At 45.3% G+C, this 20,595-nt stretch overlaps 2 protein-coding genes across 11 annotated transcripts; one reads left to right on the forward strand and one right to left on the reverse strand.

The window, feature by feature from the left end:
* The first annotated feature begins 123 nt into the window (after positions 1-123).
* Positions 124-2,814, forward strand: LOC124304974 (SREBP regulating gene protein). Of its 2 annotated transcripts, XM_046763845.1 has the most exons (5): positions 132-438; positions 681-854; positions 916-1,146; positions 1,222-1,503; positions 1,621-2,814. In XM_046763845.1, the coding sequence occupies exons 1-5, from the start codon at positions 331-333 to the stop codon at positions 1,627-1,629; spliced, it is 804 nt and encodes a 267-aa protein (XP_046619801.1). In that variant the 5' UTR covers positions 132-330; the 3' UTR covers positions 1,630-2,814. The 2 variants fall into 2 exon arrangements, with proteins under 2 accessions (XP_046619799.1, XP_046619801.1); XM_046763843.1 differs by having other exon boundaries at positions 124-438; positions 1,222-2,814.
* On the reverse strand, positions 1,642-20,205 carry LOC124304965 (myb-like protein X). 9 transcript variants are annotated; one of them, XM_046763812.1, is made up of 11 exons: positions 20,115-20,205; positions 14,933-16,539; positions 6,165-6,765; positions 5,563-5,826; positions 5,261-5,421; positions 4,731-4,927; positions 4,320-4,636; positions 3,640-3,717; positions 3,175-3,333; positions 3,022-3,059; positions 1,642-2,957 (listed from the first exon to the last, which is right to left on the reverse strand). In XM_046763812.1, exons 2-11 carry the CDS (start codon positions 16,144-16,146, stop codon positions 2,894-2,896), a joined length of 3,093 nt encoding a protein of 1,030 aa, XP_046619768.1. In that variant the 5' UTR covers positions 16,147-16,539; positions 20,115-20,205; the 3' UTR covers positions 1,642-2,893. The 9 variants fall into 9 exon arrangements, with proteins under 9 accessions (XP_046619768.1, XP_046619765.1, XP_046619764.1 ...); XM_046763809.1 differs by having other exon boundaries at positions 20,083-20,204; XM_046763808.1 differs by having other exon boundaries at positions 20,057-20,201.
* Between the last annotated feature and the right edge of the window lie 390 nt (positions 20,206-20,595).

Genomic DNA, 20,595 nt, shown 5'->3' on the forward strand with positions numbered 1-20,595 from the left:
CTCGCAACATTTGACAAATGACTACAAGCAACATGGCCGCATTACAACTTCAATTTATCACAAAAAAAAATAAATAAAAATAACACGGGATATCGCATCCAGTGTATAGATAGAAATCAGTAATTTACACGCACATTGCACTCATTAATGATTTATAATCCTTGATTGTTGACATGGCGTCGCAGTGGGACCGTGATCTGATGCTTTGTAGGTTACTATGAGGTTTAAATATAAATAACACCTTGTTAAGATCTGAGTGCCTTGAAAGACGGGGACCTAAAAATTTAAACTAAACCTCCGAAGAAATATTCAACGGCATAAGCCTCAATAATGCCAAGTTGGACGACAGTGGTCAGACTGTTAAGACGTCGTTTCGTTCTTGGTGTTATATTCGCGGTTTCTCTAACTTACTGTGCGCTGAGTTTACTCCAGCATGAGGTAAACATTGTTAATTCAATTACACATTTATCGGCGGTACATATAAAATTTAAAAATGACGCAACTTCTAAAAATAACAATTCGTATGCATGTCATGAAAAGCATCATTGAGAGAGAGATAGATAATTAAAGCTTCGCATTATACATAGGGAAAAAAGTAATATAAATGTATTTGTTTGATGATACTTTAAGAAACATCAATAATTTATTACCAATTCTTCGTATTTCTTTCCTTTTCAAAGAAAGGAGCTTTGGTAGAGAGCGACCCCGATGATGACCAGCTTTATTTTTCGACTGACAAACCGTACCTCTGGGAAATGCAGGTACTGAATGATGATATTGACCCCGATGAAGAGGCGACATCTGCTCTTAACGGCAGTCATCCAGCAAGAAATACTTGCCGAAATTCCATACAGGTAACGAAGGTGTTTAGAGATATTTTTGAACCATTTAATCAATGTAATTGAAATTTTGCAGGGCAAAGCACTGATTGTGGACGAACATGGATTTGTGTGTACCAGAGGTGAAGTTCTGCCATCAGGATGTTGTTCGGAAGAGATATCTGCTGCAAATGTTAAAACAGAAGAAACTGACACAAATATACAGACGTTAGTTAAACGAGAGCGTCATAGTTGCCAAACTTGCAACGCTGAAGGATGTTGCGCAGTCTTTGAATACTGCGTGTCATGTTGTTTACGCCCCGGAAAGGTGTGTGTCGTTTGAAAAATTTTCAGACTCAGTTGGCAAACTTACTTAACTTTTTTTTTTTTCGTTTTTCTGTAGGCAAATGAGCCAGAGATAAAATCCGCTTATGATCAGAGTCGCAGAACAAAAAAGGCAGAAGAAAATGTGTTTCGCCATCGATTGCGAACTCTTGATCGATTTCAAGTTTGTCTGGCTACGTGCCGAACTTCAAGTGCCTCGGTTAGACACGAGAATACTTACAAGGATCCACACTCCAAGCACTGCTACAACCTGCTGGCTCATAGCGCAAATTCTAATCAACGTTATAGGCGTGACCTGACCCATATTTTACATATGAATAATAACAGCAGCCCTCCAAAGGTTGCCCTTGCATCTTTTTCTACTGCCTCAGTTCTTTCCGATATCCATTTACCCCGTCATGTCGTACCGTCAAATTCCTGACAATCTTTACTTCCAATGACTTTGTGTAATTCACAGAATTCCTGATCAACTTTTTTCCCCAAAGAATTGGTAATCAGAGTTCAATTTACGTCCAACGTGAAGGAGAGAGAAAGTGACTTTCAACCACGGTAGTGGGTGCGTTTGTCAATTTACGTTCAGGGATTAAGGGTGGACCAACTTCACATACAAGTATTTTTTATAATAGCCGTGTGAGTACAATAGAAATCATATTGTTTATTTCATTTCATCTTGAAACGGTTAAAATATAACGTACATTTTGACCTGTAGGAACTCTTTAGCTACAGATTATTTTTTGGATTTTTGGGGGAAAAAATAAAATAAACTTGGGACTAAGTATAGTAACAAAAACAAAAAATTGAGATTGAAACGGAATACATACATATTACAAACTAAATTACAGGAAACGAAATGGGAAAAAAACGTCTTACACTTCTAGTTTAAGTCTAATATTGTTTTTCTTTTAGTTTTAATGTACACGATGGTAACAAATATTGTATAAAATAGTTATATGCGCGTTACACGTACGTAGGTATTATACACGTCGGTCGAGCCTTATTATTTTGTTTCTTCCGTTTTTCTGTAAATACATAAGCTGTTTACAAGCTGATACGCCGCGCACAAGTTAGGAGGATACATCGCTCGATAAGAAATATATATACCAATCAATTTTTAAAAACGTTTGTCAACACACAGCCAACATAGGCTTCGTCATATTCTTACGTTTCTTTGACACACATATTAACAGGTGTAATTTTTTTCATTTCTCATAAAACCTGTTATTAACAGATTTCGTCATAGTAGAGACGCTCTGTTGCAGGACCTTGAGTTTTGTGCCCGTTTGCATACTTATCATCATCGATTAGTTTTGGATAATATATCTCTTTTCAATGTTATTTGAAATTTTCACCTATCTAAATTTAATCGAATACATTATCAATAACGTACGTATCGGGTCTTGTTTTCACTACAATGCATATTTGAATTTAAAAAAAGAAGAAAAAATAATGAATAATTGTACAAAACTGTAGAGCGAAATCGTTCAATTGCTCGCAAGAACACGTGTTGCAATGACCATCGGTAATAATTTAACAAACGTTTTTTCAATTTTTATAATCACGGTATAACGACCTGACAGTCAATTATCCTTTGCGAGTAGGAATTATTCTTATACATGTTATTTTCTTTCATTCTTCTTTTTTGTTCAATTATTTTGAAATGGGTAAAAAATATAGGTAATATTCCTCTGTCCCTTTTCCTCCCCTTCTTGGTGTCCTCCTCGTGACTAGATTCATTTTCGATTCATCTTTTTCTTTTTTCGTTTTTTTCTTTCTTTTTTATTCTTACTTTCGCATCTGAAAATTCTCCTTTTGGTAATACCGATTCGACTCCGAAATTCAACTTCACCATTATACCTACCCAGAGCAGACCTCGGAATGCTCGTCCCACGCGGATACCTGCAATCGGTAAAATCATTTTTCTAAATCGTTACAAAGTCCATTTACAACAATACAAGTTATGTACAACAATACTCAATATCCTGAGTACTACGACAGTATAAGTTACAATTACCTGACACTCTCGACTGCAGTACCACTGGTTACCGCAACCCGCGCAGACAAATTGCGCGGCCCGATCTTGGCACCCTTGACAACGCGGTGGACTTTCGTCCCTGGCATTTGTTGATCGGCTTCGTTCTTCGATTACCGTCGTTTCCTCCTCTACGTCTTCCTGTAATGATTGTAGAAAAAAAAACATTATAAATCGGTAGACATTTGATATAACCCACTAAGCAAAAACAGATCCCTGAATGTGGTGTACAACAGATTCCGGACTAAATTGTATTCGAATTAATTCTTATACATTCAATTCAATCCGAAATTTTCGAAGAATGGATTTAAGCCAATAATTATTTATTTATTGGGTCATCTCAGTATGTATACATATCCCTGGGTAATCCTCACTTAACCGTGCTTGAGAATGAGAATGATTATTTATTTTCATATCTAAGAAAATGAGTAAGTAGCTGTGGCTTACCACGTGAATAAGGCTGTTCGAATGAGACTGAACAATCGGGGTGTTAACCACAGGCGTTATTGTTATTTCCGTCCGTGCCTGAAACGAATTTACGTTAATTTTGTGACTTAGAAACCCACATGAAAGGGAATTAAAAAGCCTTGGGAGGGAGAAAAGAAATAACAGTGATGTTTGCTACTCTTACAATTTGAAATACGAATACATGAATTGAAGTAGTGGGCCCGGAACAAGTAATTCCACTTCTACATAGATACATAGAGAATATGCGAACGGGGTATTCGGGTTTGTTAAAAACTTTTACTGACGGAATTGCTTTAATTAACAAGATTTTCTGAACCGGTAATTAACGTTTTAAAAATTGTATGAACGATGTATAAAAAGATACAATGAAATGATTGCAAATCATGAGGGGATCAAAATTCTGTGCAGATTACTGGTTGGGAAACTATTGAGTCGAAACAAATTAGGCGTGATTTAAAAAAGAAACACCCACACAGCGTTGAAGATATTCAATTTTTAAGTGAATTAGTTGACTTTTGCCAGTTTAATCAGATTTCCAAAGTTTGCACAGATCCTCCTGGCTGAACGTTGTGAAAAATATGGGGGAAAAAATAACACCAAGAAAAATTGCCACTACCAAACACCACTCAACGACGTAAAAAATTTTCTCTCGAGCTCACTTTGGAGGAAGATAAAAGGTCGCTGATGGAAACGGGATTGGTCCCCTGGTAGGCCTGTAGTAAATGCTGCGTAGTAGCGGTCTGCTGTTGGGGTGTGGATGTGGCTACGGGGTTGCATCTCTCTCTTTCGGGTGCAGTCAATAGCCTCGCCAACGTTGGCGAGAACGTCGTTGGCCGTACAGTTTGGGTTTTAGTCAAAATACCGTGAAGCAAAGACCCGGATTGCTGTACCGTAGCCGCTTGAGGCGGAGCCGGAGTCGGTAATACAGGATGAAGTGTTACGTCTGGATAATTCTGTGGCGTTTTCACCGCTTCCCCTGAAATTGCCGGTATAAATAAATTTTTATGTCTATCATATCTACGAAGATTGTGTAAAATTTGAATTGCGCGAAAAATCACGAGGTTAGCTACCTTGCTGCTGGCTTAGCTTCGCAAACTGTACAAGAACGTCTTTAAAGCTCATAGAATTGCTAGGGTCAGTTGGATTTGAGCTGCTCTTGCAGGAATCCGTGCTCGAAGGTCGAGAATCGGCTCCAATCTGGGTCGTTTCGACGACCGCACCTCCAGCGCCCAAACCGACATTAACAGAATTTCTCATTCGCCTACTTCTGGAATAAGGAAAAGTGAATAATCTTGCCTCTCTAAATCACAGTTTTCGAATTTCTTCGTAACACTTAACGTGATGTTGATATTTATTTTCGCGTCGCATTCAGAAATTGCTTTTTTGATATTCCAAAGAATGTATTTAGCTCAATTCTCACTATTACCTATAGTAAATCATCATCAAAACTGTTAACGAAGAAGTGTGAATTGTCACAGTTTGATATTTATTCGAAATCACATCATTCCTATGCATCACCTTGAACTGTTTCTACAACAAGCTACATGCGCGTTTGGGCTAATGATACCGAAGACGGTTCCCTGCCTCGCGATTCGCGTACCTTCGAGGCACAGTTTCGGGATGCCGAAGCCTGTAATCGGCGATGATTGTTCGCACGTCGACCATGGGACCCTGTCGACCTTCCCCGATTTGCCTGTTCTCCGAATTTTGCCCGCCGTCCGAGGACTCCTTCTGTCCGTTTTCATTTTGCTTAGAGGTCACCTGTTGATATAAATATATACGTAGAAAAACAACGGCAATAACAACACTAGCAATATTGTAAGCCCAATTTTCTCACGGTATTCGATCTAGCTGTAAGCGCGAATAAATGTAAACTCAAATCTTTCTCTCTCGCTCTCTCACCTGCGGCCTCGATGTACTCTTGTCGCTTAAGGTCGCCTCAGTCGAGTTACTTTTCTCTTTCGCGTTGTCCCACTCCTGTTCCAGCGAAATACTCCCAGTCGGTAGTACGGACGAGGACTCGTTAAGCTGGCAACTGTTACCTTCCATAAAACCGACGACCTGCCGCCTTCGTTCGATCCTCAGATAGGCCTCTTCCTTCAACTTTCTCATGCTGAGAATCTCGTTCCATTCCTTCTCCTTGTCACGTGCCAGCTGGTCTAATGCCTGGTCAGAATATGCGAACACAGTTTTAAAATTACGTATAATATTTAAAAGAGCTGTGATACCTTAAAGGTTGCATGGATGACTTAGGGGATGACAAACTTTATGATACTCGTACGGTATCACAATATTCAATCATCTGATGTTGGTAATTGGATTTTAATGTCCCATTTTCCACTTCTAATCGTGGATACAAACTTTTACATCAATTTTACAGGTGTGTAAAAAGTCCGCGCGTAACAAAATTACGAAACTGAAGAGAAAACTTGTCTGCCGTAAAAAAAAAAATAATAATAAAAAAAAAATAAATAAAAGAGAGAGATATAGAAAAAAAATATCACCTGTAACTCAGCGCGCAGCTGTTCGGCCCTGACGGCGAGTTCCTCGGTTGTAATTTTATCACCACCGACGATAGACGAAATGAGTTCCTCCCTCTGTTCAAGGCAGGCGCGTTTCGAACTACCGTTAGAATTTTGCATAATCTCATCGGTGGACCGTCGTTTTTTCGACAACCTTTCTGACTTGAGATTCTTCGTCGTATTATTGGAACCGCTACGTTTTCTAAGCTCCGGTAGGGCGTCCCTCTCATGTTCCAGGTCGGTTTCCGGTTCCGATGTCGGCTCTTTTTTCACGCCGTAGTTCCTTGCTAGATCCGCGGGTGGTTCGCCACCGTTTCTACGATGATTCGTATGATTCTGATGATTTTTACGATCGCGATGATTCCTCTGATGCGAAACCGGTAGAGCCGTCGCCGTAGATTCGGCGTTAACGACCCCTAAGCCCGCGTTCTTTCGCTGTTCCTTCACCAAACTTTTGCTATTCACCGGCGTTGTCTTCTCTCGTTTACCCTGAACGATTTTCTCACCCTTCTTAGCTACCTTCTCACTTCCCGCGCCACCTTTGCCGATCCCAGACGTATCCATGGCGTGCATTTTATTGAGACTGTGGAAATAACGTTAGTGGTCAGTAAAATTTTATACACGGTATTGTGAATTATATGGCATATTTGTGTCTCATAATAGTATACCCAGAATAAATCGTACTATTGTCGTCCTCAAATTTGGAAATTAGGGTTTGAAGATTTTGGAAAATCGTTTGTAAAACCATAAAACTTGTCATACGTATACATGTGTGCGCGTCCGTGCGTGCGATTGTGGGCAAATTCGTTTCTCATACGAGAAACGTATGCGTATATTAGGTGCATCATCGTACGCTAACAAAGGCGATAATCTGTTTACTCAACCTACTAATTGACACTATTGCGATAAGTGGTAATTGGTACAATATATATAGGTATATATTAAATACATATTTTTTCCAAGTAGGGGCAACGACGTAATAATATCTGATACCAATCTGTGGTATGATCGGCTTGCATGTGATTATACGAGGCAGCGCATTGCATTTTTAAGAATCTTGTTACACCGCAGACAAATGTGGTAATAATAATAACGACGTTGCATCCAAACCATAGTTAGTATCCGTAAAATATTTTAGATTTTTTCGCAGAGCGAACGCAACCAATGCGCGTCAGTGGGAAATCGGAAATGTCAAAAAGGGTACGAGGATGTCGCAAAGATCATATTCTCCAGGATAATCGTCCTATATACATATACATGGATATTTATGACGTACATCTATGTAAACCGCACAAACGAGTACACTACAAAGACGGACGTGTTTGCGTACACGTTGCATTCCTGCACAACGACATAGATTAGGATGCAAGTATAATATGCGGAAAAAGTATGAAGAAAGAGTCAGGAAGATAGGAAGAAGAAAGGTAGGCGGACGACAAACGCGTAGGGAGAAATTCGGCAACGAGATTACCAAGAAAGAGAGGGTCAGGGGCAAGAGGGTAGGGGAGGGTTAGTGCAGCGACCGACGACAGGGGAAAGGGAGGATAGTGAATAAGGAGACCCGGAGCAAAGGGTGGTGGGGGGAGGTTGAAGAAGAGGGCGAGCTGAGCGCTGACTCACCGCGGGGCTGGTTTAAGTCCTAGGGCGAGTAGGACGTCGATTCCCGCCATTTTCTGTTCACCGTCAGCGGCGATCGCGTTAACGGACGACGTTACAGCAGCTTTGTTAAACCGAGCACCGGATGTAAGTGATTTCTTTTTACCACCCTGAACAACGACGACGTTTTCGCCCACGTTGCCTTCTTTGACCGGGACATCGGTACTTGTCGGGGTTTTGCGATCGTTGCGAATCTGCTTGGGTTGGGGGGGAGGGACCTTGAGAAGCGACCGCTTTGCGTCCTCGACCAGCATCTTTGTTACCGGCTGGACTGAAACCGGTACGCATACAGTCGGCACGGCACCCCTTCGAAGCCGACTTCGTGCCGGAAGACCGAGCACCATGTGCTCGACGTCCTTCTCGTACGACTCGTTGGTGAAGTGGAGAGAGCATATCCTTGCCGTCTGTATGTTGAACGGGGCATTGCCGTTCGAAAGCGGAACCCGACCGCAGGCGCGGACCCAACGGGAACGGACTTCCGGTAGCTGGGGGAATCGATGGTAACGAATACGACGACCCCGGGTCCTTCGGTGGCTGTTGCGACACGTTGCAACGGCGCATTGCGGCATCTTTATTCCTCTTTTTCTTTTTTTCCCTCTTTTCTTTTATTACGCAACAACACAGTTTTATCCTTTGCACCAACGTCTTCGGGTATCGGACACTCTCACTCTCTCTCTCTCTCTCTCTCTCGGTGTAGCTCACGGTCTCTTTGATCCCCTTAACGACGCTTAACGTCGTCGTTCACGCCACTTCACTTTCGTAGCTTACGTCGACGAAGATGAACAACGCTCGGCACGTTCACAGTTACCTGCAGCGACACAACCTTCCACTGTAACTTTTAACGAGAACAAGGACGCGTGCCTCCATGGCCGCGCCGTTCATAGGTCCGATTCCAATTCCACTTCGAAGCGTGTTTGGTACGCGGTAACACGGAGTTCACTCTGTACTCAGTTCTCGATGGCACAGACCGAACGACCACGGAGATATTATCTTATCGGTTGAGTTCGCCCTTGCCTTTGTTTAATTACATGAAACTCTAATGGCGTTTATTATTGTCACTGGTATCGTCACGTTTCCTTGTAGGTTGAACCAAACCTTTGGACCACGTTGACCATCATCCACGATGACGGTAACGATGACGGTGTGTAACCACCCGATGAGTAACGCGACTCGAGAGTTTACCGGCAGGGAGAACACAAACACTGCGATAGAGGGTGGCTGTGACGAGGTCCGCCGAAACGACACGAAATTCACGACAATGTCAATGCCGATGACGGTAAAGTAACTATACGTACAATCATCAACACTCTTCACAACAATGATAATAATCAGCGATGAAAAAACTCCCGTCGTCCGTAACACGTGTGACCGATATGAAGAAAACAACAATGAGCTACGCTTCCAGAGTCAGTAGCAACAGCCAGCGGACGATCAGTGGTAGATGGAACCAACCGAACCGGGCAACTGCGAACGCGTGATACGGATGAAAGGCGGTTCACAACCGTAGCTCGTTACGGCACTGTAGTATATCGCTCTCGTTGGCTCTCGTCGCGCATCTGCCAATAACAAGGAGACTTAAAGTGAAATGGCGGCCGTCTTGTGGCACCAGACACCCAGACACCAGACTCCACAGACGTTCGAGTAGTTAATACAGATTGACGCGAAGCGAAGCGAAGCAGCAGCAACAACAGCAGCGGCATGAGTACCGGCGGGTCGGCCTGGTTCTCCGTGTCTTTGGGGGCGCGTGGTGGTTGCCGGTCGTTGTTTCCCTCCCCCACTTTCTTCCCCTGCTCCTCCCCCTCCTCCCCGAATGCCGATTGGACACCGAGTGCCAGTGTCTAACGGAGAAAACCGTCTGATGACCCCGAAGTGTCGTAGTGAAGTATCGTCACGAAGCTCAGAACCGAACTTGAGCGAAGAGTGCACGGCGGCCTCCGCTCGTCCGTTCCTGGGTGACGCACGTCGCGACTGGCCTATGCCGAACACCAAGATGACAGGGAGAGCGAGCGAGCAAGCGAGTCAGGCTGGCAGTCAGGCAGTCAGGCAGGCAGGCAGGCAGGCGAGCGAAGCGGGAGGCGCGGGGCGAAGAGCGAGGGATCGAGGCGGCGAAGGAAGCAGAGGAAACCACGCCGCGTCGCGACGCGCAACCAACAGAGGGGCTGACGGAGAACTCGAGGCGGGAAAGAAGGCCGGTGGCGAAGCGAAGCGACGCGACGCGACACGACGCAATGCCTACGGTCTGCGGTGGTCCTCGTTGGTCTCCTATGACGCCGCTGATGCTGCCGCTGGTGCCACTGACGCTGATGCCGGCCGGTCGGTCGGCAGCAGGGGAAGCAGCTGCCTGCATCGTGTCCCGTTGCGTGGACTCTACACCCATACATGTAGAAATTCGGGGTTCGCCGCTGCTGCTGCTGCTGATGCCGATGGTGATGCTGATGCTGCCGCTTCGAGTCATTGTGTTGGTACCGCTGCCGCTGCCGCGGCGGGGTAGAGGAGAGGAGAGAGATATAGACGGAGTGTGAGAACGAGGGAGAAGCGAAACGAAGGGTCGGGACGGGAAGGGAATAGAAGGGAAGGGAAGGGAAAGGAAAGGGCGACGGGGAGAGAGAGAGATATATAGATAGAGAGCAGAGAGCGGGGAGGACGGACGTACGAGAGACCAATAAGTCCTCCTCTAGAGGGGTTCGCCACCCCCAGAGAATTTGCCGGTTTCCCCTCCAGCCAGCCGGTGGTCCTCCTCCTAGTCTCTGTTACCTCGGGCTTTTCAACCAGCGCTACCAAGCCCAGTTCTTTCCCTTCTTCGGTTATCCTATTTCGACGTTGTTACATGACGGGGTCCATTGAACCCGCGCGAAAGGGCGAAACGAGAAGGATTGTTACACGGCGCAAACTAACTATACCGTTGCTGCGGCACGATGTAATGTTCAATGTTCGACGCGCCTTGAAACGTCGTTAGAAAAAGACGGAAGAGGATGTGGGTATGACTGAGCGTTCAGATATGACCTTGGACCCGCCCTTGCCGCGGTGTACGGACACCAAAAACCTCCAGCGATGTATATAATACATATATATATATATACATACATATATTTTTTCTCCGTCTATGCGATTAGGAGCTAAACGGCCCGGCATGCCAGGTTTGGGCTGGTTAGTCGCGATAGCGAACCGCAACCGGGGAGGAGGCGGTACACGAGAGAGCTTTGTGTGCGAAGCGAGAGAGCGAGAGATACGAAGCGTTGCACACGCACGCAACTCCGTAGTGTCCAAAGCGTGTACAACCGTCCAGAGAAGAGGAGAAGAGAAGAGACCGAACGGAGGCCCTGCCGGCGACAAAGACGGAGCTACTTCCGGTCCGGCAGCCTGTACGTATACGTGCCGTTCAGCCTCCATCGTCCGGATAACCTCGGAAATCACACCGCAACGTTTCACGTTCGCGTTTCAAGGATGGTGGTACCTTGTTTCAGGACGAGGGAACCAGAGCCCATCGCGTATATCAACCCGCGGCAAAGATCGTCGTCGTCGTCATGATCGGGGTTACGGAACGAAGCGCAGCTGGAGAACGATGGCCGGGCGTTCCATCCCCTCCATACAGTCTCCTTTCCCTCCTTCTCCTCTTGCCGCCCTCTGATCGCTCGCCAGCGTAACTCGACACCCGCAAAGACCACGCAACAGCCTGTGCAGACTAGAGAGGGAAAGAAAGAGAGAGAGAAAGAGAGCGAGAAAGAGAGAGGAGGGGAGAGAGGAAGAAAGAAGGGAAAGTAGAAGAGAAAGGAAAAGAGACAACGCGTCGCGCGAGAAAACCGATCTCTTCGTCATCGAGAGAAAGAGCACCGCTTGTACTGCGCCACGTGCATCGGATGTGCAATGATACATCTCACGTATCGTCTTCCTCGAGAAGAGGAACCATCCGGATCCTTGTTCGTTCGCCGGTTACGACGTGAAGACCATCGTCAGCCGACACGTCGCTGCCTTCCTCAGCTATAGTTGGTTCGTTCGTTCGTCCTGCGCCCCTCTCCGTCATGACGGCCGCAGCAGCGTCACCCTCAAAGGATCAATACCCGCTGCTTGCCTGCCTGCCTGCCTGCCTGCCTGAACAACCACCCCTTCTTACTGCTGCACGTCGTGTACGAGTGGCGGCTACCGCAGCAACAACTACGCGACGCGTTTCAGGTTCATCCGACCCCCGGGCGAGGGATGAACACCCCTCTGTCCAACCATCGCTCACTTCTTCGTGTCGTTGCCACGGAGGAAAAAGAAGAGAGAGAGAGAGAGAGAGGGATGGAGAGAGAAGACAAGAAAGACGCGAGAAGTTGAGCCACCCGAACAACGGGACCGAGAACTGACTGCACCCTTCACGGTCTAACGTACCGAATACAGGTTGCATTGCACCGTGCGTAGACCAACAAGAATGTAGGGGGTAAAGAATCGAACCGATTTGACGTCGTTCTTGTACACGTTAGGATGACGGGCGGAAGCCGTACCGGACCTTCTTCTGCGATAGAAGAATTATAATGGAGGAGGAAGAAGACGGAAAATATATAACCCTGTACCGCAAATTATAACGGGACAAGTTTCCAAGGAACAACGGGAATCGATTGCAATTGCAAATGAAAGGAGGACTTCGGATTACCGATTATATGGCCTGTTTCCCGGTACCTGGATAAGCCGGGGTCGGACGGTCCCTTGAAAATTCCCTTCCCAACCGACCACGCATAGAGCTTAAGCCATGGAGCCTGGTTTCTACAGTCTAATATTGTATATCAGGGGAACGGTGTTTCACCGAGTGCGCATTGCTGGCTCCTTGAGGGGGCCTTCTCTTATATACCTGCGGATGGTACCGAAATAGCGGTAATACCCCTACGGGTGACGAGTAAATGACTGTGCCAGTACACACTGCGTATACTTTCGCTCGGCCAGATATTCCGCATGCCTTCCATGGCCCGGCTAAGTATTCGGGTTCGGCCGCGGTCGGGTTTATGCAATGTACGTACTTCTATACGGGACACTGTCCGCAGGTATAGATGTGCAGCCATCGGCCTTTGCGCGGTGGGAATCCTCGGCCCCAACGACCCCCGGGGGTCTCGATCCTTTGTTCGTTCGTTATGGCCCTGCAGTGGTGGTAATCCATTATGGTGGCGAACGGTACTAGTGGTGCAGGACTCACGGCATTTCAGAATTTCGGAGACACGTTGCACTCGCAGATGACGTCGGCGATGACTTTCGAAAAAAAAACAAAAGAAGAATTTACTGCTACCAGATTCAGGCTCGCAATAAGTCTGTGAGATAAATCGATAATTCCAAGATTTTCGTAATGTCTACAGGATTTGTCGAACCATTGTTACTGTAACGGTAAAACTGACAATTGCTCAAAGTACGCTTGTAAACCTGAAGGAACTGTACATGGTCCTTTTGTTTCCTTCTTAGTGCCACTCCTTGGTAAATCCTTGAAGGGTTTTGCAGCCATAATCCTAATCCTCTGTAATTTAAATTTTGGACGAACCGCAATCACCGATGAAGGAAATAGTTGTAAAATCACCTCGTAAACTGTTTCGATCTTCATCCTATTTCTGTACACGTTATATTATGCATGCACGGAGAACCATTTCGTCCAGCGCAAAATGGCGTCTAAACCGTGTTGCCGTAGTCGCGACATTATACGGTTGTCGAGTATATCCGCGTGAGTTTATCTCTGTAATTTACGAATCTAGAATGGTTCCGATCGTGGTATCGGTAACATGGTTTCATCACACGTTTCAAGAAAGTGTATTATCGTCATTGTATTGATTCAGACGCACGCAGCTTCGCTAATATTGTATAAATATTTAATATCATCTGAAATCCGGCCGATTGTGCAATACATATAATACTAATGTTTTATACATTACAACGTACGCGAGAAGTTAGACCACCATCACGGTGAACCATCGTCATCCACCATCGTGGCGTAAAGAAAGAAAACTGCGTTACCAAATGACTCGCAAAAAAGCATCATGGAGAACCGTATATATACAGTAAACGATGTAATATCTGACCATTGAATAGTTATATCGCGCATCTGAAATTTCCAACCATCTCTCTCCCTCCCTCTCTCTCTCTCTCTCTCTCTCTCTCTCTCTCTCTCTCTCTCTCTCTCTCTCTGTCTCTTTCTCTCTATCCACCGAGAGATCATCAGTCACCGAGGTGCGGTTATATCTCGAGGGCTGATCTTTATCTCTGTTGGATCCGCCGATCGCGGGTAAGCCAAGATATTCGACATTCTTTCGGGTTGCGCCGGTGCTCCAGTCAGGGACGCTTCAGGGGCCCAGGGTCGCAGGGATCGGTCAGAATTGGGTTTAGGCGGTTAGATGCGCGCGCATTAGGTTATCGACGAGAAGAGGAGGGCTTATCACGTGTCAATGTTTGCCTTTTCCAGATCGTCTTCACCGCCTCCTGCATCGGGCACGTCCTCGTCGTTGTCGTCGTCATCGTCATCGCTGATGAATGCTTGCCCGCACACAATCTCCGTCACTATATGTGTAGTCATACCAGTGCATTTCGTGCGGGGCGCTTATCCCACTCGTACATACCACGTCGGTCGCTGGTGATGATAAGACGGGCCGCCCCCCGAGGTCCGATGGCAGGGGCGTCGTTTACACGTAGGAAACAGGAACAGTCACCAGGCATTCGATACTACCCACGCGCATCGGAACCATCGAAACGACGATAGCCGTTATATATGTACGTACGTACGTACGTACGCTACACAATAAATAAAGAGGGTCAAAGTGCGATGATTGGAAGAGATGTGGGACTGACCGCTGCATCGTCAACGGACACAGCACGCACGCCTAACGATCTGTTCGTTGGGATCGAAATGTTGGAGAGGTAATACAGAAATTTTGGTGTCTATAAAGCGTTGTTTGAACGAATTATCCAACGAGCATGTCATGTCCGGTAAGAAAATCCCTAACAACTTCAAGGACATTAAAAATAGCATTATACATTCAGAACGTAAGAAAAATTCATGAACAATTTTCAGAACGTTCAAAGTATAACCACTGAATACCATGATAATTGTTTTTTCAAGTTTCAGTTTCATTTTCATTTCAACTCACCACTTGATGCTCCTTTTTATGATGTTGCTGACGACTCTCTTCGACTTTCTGGTAGCGGATGGTTCGACCGTTTTCTCATGGCTCTCCTTGGTGTTGGTGGAGGTACCAAGGTCCTCATCCTCGGCGTCGATCTCCAGCCTATCGTTATCGTTATCGTTCTCAGACTCGTCCTCGTCCTCCCCCTCGATCGTAAGCTCGTCGATTTTACTGTTCGCCGAATTCTGAACCCACTCGGCTACGTGATCCTGAACATTTTCCGGTCGGCCGTCGTTACCTTCGGGGACCAATACGGACTCACCGCATCGCAGTTCCTCCTCGTTTATCAACTCGCTTACAGCCGTTGGCGGACCTACAATTCCAAGCTCGAGTTGTTCGTTCTCGTTCTCGTCATCGTCTTCCTCATCCTCGTCGTCCTCGTCCTCCTCCTCGTCATCCTCCTCGGCCATTTCCTCCTCCTCGTCGTCCTCGACTTCCTCCTCTTTCCGATCGTCGCTCTCTTTACTCACACGCGGCACCTCATCGCCGATATCCGTACTTGATTTCCCCCCCTGTGTTTTATCAGTTTCTCTTTCCTCGTCCGTTTTTTCTTCCGGTTCGACAACCCGCGTCGTTCCGTCAGCAACGACCTCCTTCTCGTTAGACGTCGTCTCGGAAGGATCAGTGGGATCTAATTCGAGCTCCTCTGCATCCTCGAGGACTTCCGCGTTCTTGCAGTCTCTAGAATCATCCGGTTTCGAAGTTTCTTCGACCAGTTCCGGCTTCGGCGGTTCCGCTATCACCGGCGATAGGCGGTTTTTCACTTCCTCAATTTCCGGTTCCGTCTTCCGCGAATTCGACTTTGCATCGACTGTTCGAGGACTCTCGGATTTTTCATCTGACGCGGTTATTATCTCGAGCTGCTTGCTGCTACACGCTGTCTCATTTTTCGACGGAGATTCTCTTCCCGTTTCTTCATCCTCCGTCCCTCTTTCTTTTTTTTCTCCTTCTTCTTCTTCTTCTTCTTCGTCATCTTCTTCTTCTTCTTCTTCTTCTTCTTCTTCTTCTCCTTCCTCTTCTTCTTCTTCTTCATCATTCTCTTCAACTTTGCGAGTGTTTAGATCACCGCTGTTGGTTTTTACACCGATCGAAGGCGGTGTGGAATCGAGGGTGTTATCAGTCGGACAGCCGTTAGCGAGTGACGACGCTGAATCTGTCGTCTTTGTAATCTCCGCCATAACTGCAATTGCAGTCGGTCGATACAATAGCTGATGAAACGAATTGTCGACAGCAACGACAAATCTTTTTTCAATTCCTTGGTTTTCCTCCAGTTGCTACACTCTGCAATCGCTTGAATAGTTGGGCTCCGAGAGCGCGCACGGTATCGTATTACAATCATTCATAATTCCGGGAACCTGTTGCGTGCCCGTAGAATCGCGACAATCGCATATAATTGACCCGTGTTTATATCCCGTGTTACACGGTGCGGTTATATAGTTCAGTTAAATTCAGTTTAGTTCAGCTCAGTCTGTAAAATCACGCTCACCACTTGTTAAAACTGTGATGTGTCATCATTCGCGAAACTGGTGACGCAGAAGCCCGTATTTCTTCAAACTGCACAGGTACGAACACTGGAATTTAATTGTAACTAAACGTTATATACCATCGAAGAGTTGAGAGGATCTAGTTTTATGCACCATTGTACCCAACGTAACGTAGCTTAACTATAGAATGCAAAGATTGCAGCAAACGGTTTTCTTTTTTTCTCTTTTGTCAACGATGCAGTTTTTTTTTTTTTTTTTTTCATTAAAATAAGAATAAACAAGAAGCGACACGCGACGAGTATAGTCGTTCGAAATTTAATTACTCGACAATTTGTTTTTTTTTTTTCTTTTTTCGCGTCGTCGTTCGTATCGCTCGGTTTTTCCTGTCCTTCGCACTCTACAGTTTCATTCAAACGCGAAAGCTTCGATAACTTTACCGTAGAGGGAAGCAGCTATTGAATGTTATGGAGAACGGAGGGTGAAGTGAAAGGGCCACGCGGGTTGGTAATATCGGTGTTGTTTATACCGACGATTATTACAACGTTGAATCGCGGCGTTTTCGCACACCTATGTAACGACCAATGTACACAGTTTATTCCACGCACATACGCGAGAGAAGAGAGCAGTGTCTTCTACATATTATAATTCCGAAGGAATATCCTTGACAAGGTCAATTTGACGCGTAACTAGTATTCGCATCGTTCATTTGTTCGTTCGTTCGTTTGATCGTTCCTTTCTCTCGTTTACAGAGAGAGATAAAGAGCGAGAGAGAGAGAGAGAGAGAGAGAGAGAGAGAGAGAGAGAGAGAGAGAGAGAGAGAGAGAGAGAGAGAGAGAGAGAGAGAGAGAGAGAGAGAGAGAGAGAGAGAGAGAGAGAGAGAGAGAGAGAGAGAGAGAGAGAGAGAGAGAGAGAGAGAGAGAGAGAGAGAAGAAATGAGACACAGCATGCATACTTTTACTCTCATTCAACAAAATACTATCCTACATGCATCGTGTACCGTATTTGTATCCCAGTTACGCGGGTATTTTCAACTTTTCCATTATTTGTGGATTCTTTTTCGTTTTTTTATCGTTAGGTTCAACCTACTCTACTCGTTAGCTTGTTTTACTTTATTATATCTGGAAAATAGAGATGGAAAGCGAAGATCTTCTTCCCTGGGTGGTATGTACGTACATGCAAGAAAGTGCAAACAATTACCGTTAGAGTCATAAATTGCTATGTCTCGCCGCTAATGACCGATGGAAAGAATCGCGGTATTTCCTTCCATTCACGCTGTGAAATAAAAGTTATGGTATAACGAACGCGAAAGTGTTTGAAGTATCTATAGATCCTATTCTCCGCGAACCGAGGAGCGACTTATTTCTTAGTAAAACACTCGGCGCGATTTTACATATTATAGATACGTAACGTCAAGTAAGTATGCGTCTGTATCATTGCCGAACGTAGGGTGGAGTATAGATATAAATATAGGTAGTCGTAAAATGTAACCACATATTGTGTGTATAGCCGTTGTGGTACAAGTATTAGAAGCTAGATGCAGACTTTATACCGACCATCATCAGACCCACAACGGCATAAAGTATAAAACGAGCAGCGGTATAAATACGGTAAGGTATAATAACAAGTATGAAGATAATATTACGTGTAAACTTTAGTTTGAAATTGATATTCCGCGTTTACTCTTAATTGAAAACTAATCTATTTCGAACGACTGCGTGTACGTATGTGTAACGACGAAGCTTGATGATACGGAGTTTCCTTTTAGTCGCTAATTAAAGACCGTGAATTCATACAGGGGAATTCCTTTCACATAGCACGAAATCGTTCAAAGTAGGGCCCGGATTAATATGTAAATACATATTACTTATTTAAATCATATTCATTCCTTATTCGATTCTTGGAGCCAGAAAATACAGTTTCTATTTTCCATTATTTTAATTTTCAATCCTAGATTATACGTACATACATACATATTTTTTCGTCCCTAGTTGAAAGTAACGCGGCACTGTGCAGTGTCGTAATTTCCACTTCAATATAAAATAGAATACGGTAATTGCAAGAAGGAATTACGAGTGTTTGTGTGTGTGTGTGTGTGTGTGTGCGTACGTGCATGGTATGCAGTGTAAACAGCGAGCATTGGCACCATTCGACTCGTTCGGCAACTGCAGCATGCAACAGTAGCAGAATGCCAGAATGTAAGGGCGGTTGATGAGATGGATCGAAGTTGAGGTGGAGGAGGGGGGAGAACGGGAATAAGACACGAATTTTAGTGTCGGTCCAACTACCCGCGGCCTGCAGTCTGTAGAGCAGTGAAAATAGTTGTACAGAGATTGCAGTTTAGATTTTTGGCGTATCGGGAGCACGGCCTCACCAAAGGCTAGTGACCCCCGTCGTTTCTCGCTACACTCTGCACTATGTAGTCACACACTGCACACTCTGTACGTACTACACATAAATCCTCCACGTCTATGCGCGGCCGTAACGTATTTCTCCTACTACTGCACTACTATTTCGGCCTTATTATTGACATAGATATTATCATTTCCCTCTATTTCTCTCTCTCTCGCTTTTTGATATTGTATTAAAGACACAGGAGTATCCTCCGGTACTTCTTTTATCTTCTGGAATTTGTTCAATTTTTTTAAAAAAATTTCCACGCGTGACAAACACGCTGTTACATATCCAACTTCCCGCTCTCTCCCATTCCTAATTTTCCACATACGAACACAGGCACTCCAGAACGGTGGAATAGCGAAGAAAATGGAACGAAAGAACGAACGAAAGAACGCACTGTGCTTTCACAGCGTAGGTTAAACGTCAACACACACTTTTGCCGAGCTTTTTTTTTATTCCATACGAGTATCCGCGATGGGGTTTTTTCGAATTAAAAAATCGCCGCGGTCGCCGCTGATGCCACTGCTGCTGCTGCTGCTTCGTCGATTGATATTTTATATAGCGGCGTGTTTTCTACAGCGTTCCGCGATTTTGCGAAGATTCCGTGACAGCGGGATACGTTAATTTATACTCTCGATTACGTTTTACGCACACTGGGGTTTATTCAAACTCGGGGAACGACGGGCGTCACGACACGGTACGCGAACGAAACACTGGTTGGTATATTTTATTCGAAAGAGAAACAGGCAGGCAAGCTTTCGAGCAGAGCAGAGCCGAGCGGCGAAGCAGCGGCGCACTGTCACGGAGCCAACTTTCTATTGTCAACCCGTCCAGGAGGTCGTCCCCTCGACGCGGTGTGCGTGCGTGAATTTTAGCGTGTGCGAGCCTCGCACGTTGTTACACATAGACGACATACGCAAAGAACACTGGCATACTAACACAATATCACAAAATGGCCACTACTCGCGTGCTGTGTCCGAGGACGTTGAATGTTTCACGCTCGTCGGGGCGCCGGGGATTTTTTTTAAATTAAACGTTGCAGGATAATAATTTAATGCGAAGGAAATTATTGAACCCCGGAAAACGTGCGGTGCGGTTACGGATCGTAGTTTTTATTTCCTTTCGACGAGTCGTTAAAATTAGTTGTATAGGTGGGATTTACGCTTTTCTCTCTCTCTCGACACCGGGTACACCCGGTTTTCCTTCTTACATTTAATCCACCGACAACGAAACTACCTCAGGCTTCTGCAATTTTAAGTACCGCTTACTTGGCGGGGGGGTTAAAATCAGTTCCAGACCTCGTCGGTTTCTCTCTCTACTCGAACTCGTATACCCAGAGCAAGCTAACCTGTTTCTTTGCGCTGAAAAATCTCACCTTATTGATCTCTCGTACTTTCACAAATAAACGCTACGCGCCGCCACATATTTAACGCATTTCGTCATCCAGGGAATAGGATCGCGAAACGTTACTCCATCCGGCGGTATTCGTTGCGACTTTTTTCCGTGCACGTTTCGAGAGAGATCTTTGCTCTCGAAGTACGGCAGGAATCTGCATTGCCCTCAGTTGAATCCTCGGTAATGTAGATTCCCTTTCGATTCGATTGAAGCCCCCTCCCCCGCGCCCCTTCGGGCTATAGATTCTGGAAAAATCAATCTCGAGCATGGTGATATGAAATCGATGACTTTCTCGTAAGGATAAAAAAAAAACAGGTAACAATACAATGGAGGGATTAAAGTGGTAAAAGGTGA

The sequence above is a fragment of the Neodiprion virginianus genome, chromosome 5, assembly GCF_021901495.1.
Source record: "Neodiprion virginianus isolate iyNeoVirg1 chromosome 5, iyNeoVirg1.1, whole genome shotgun sequence".
Lineage (NCBI taxonomy): Eukaryota > Metazoa > Arthropoda > Insecta > Hymenoptera > Diprionidae > Neodiprion > Neodiprion virginianus.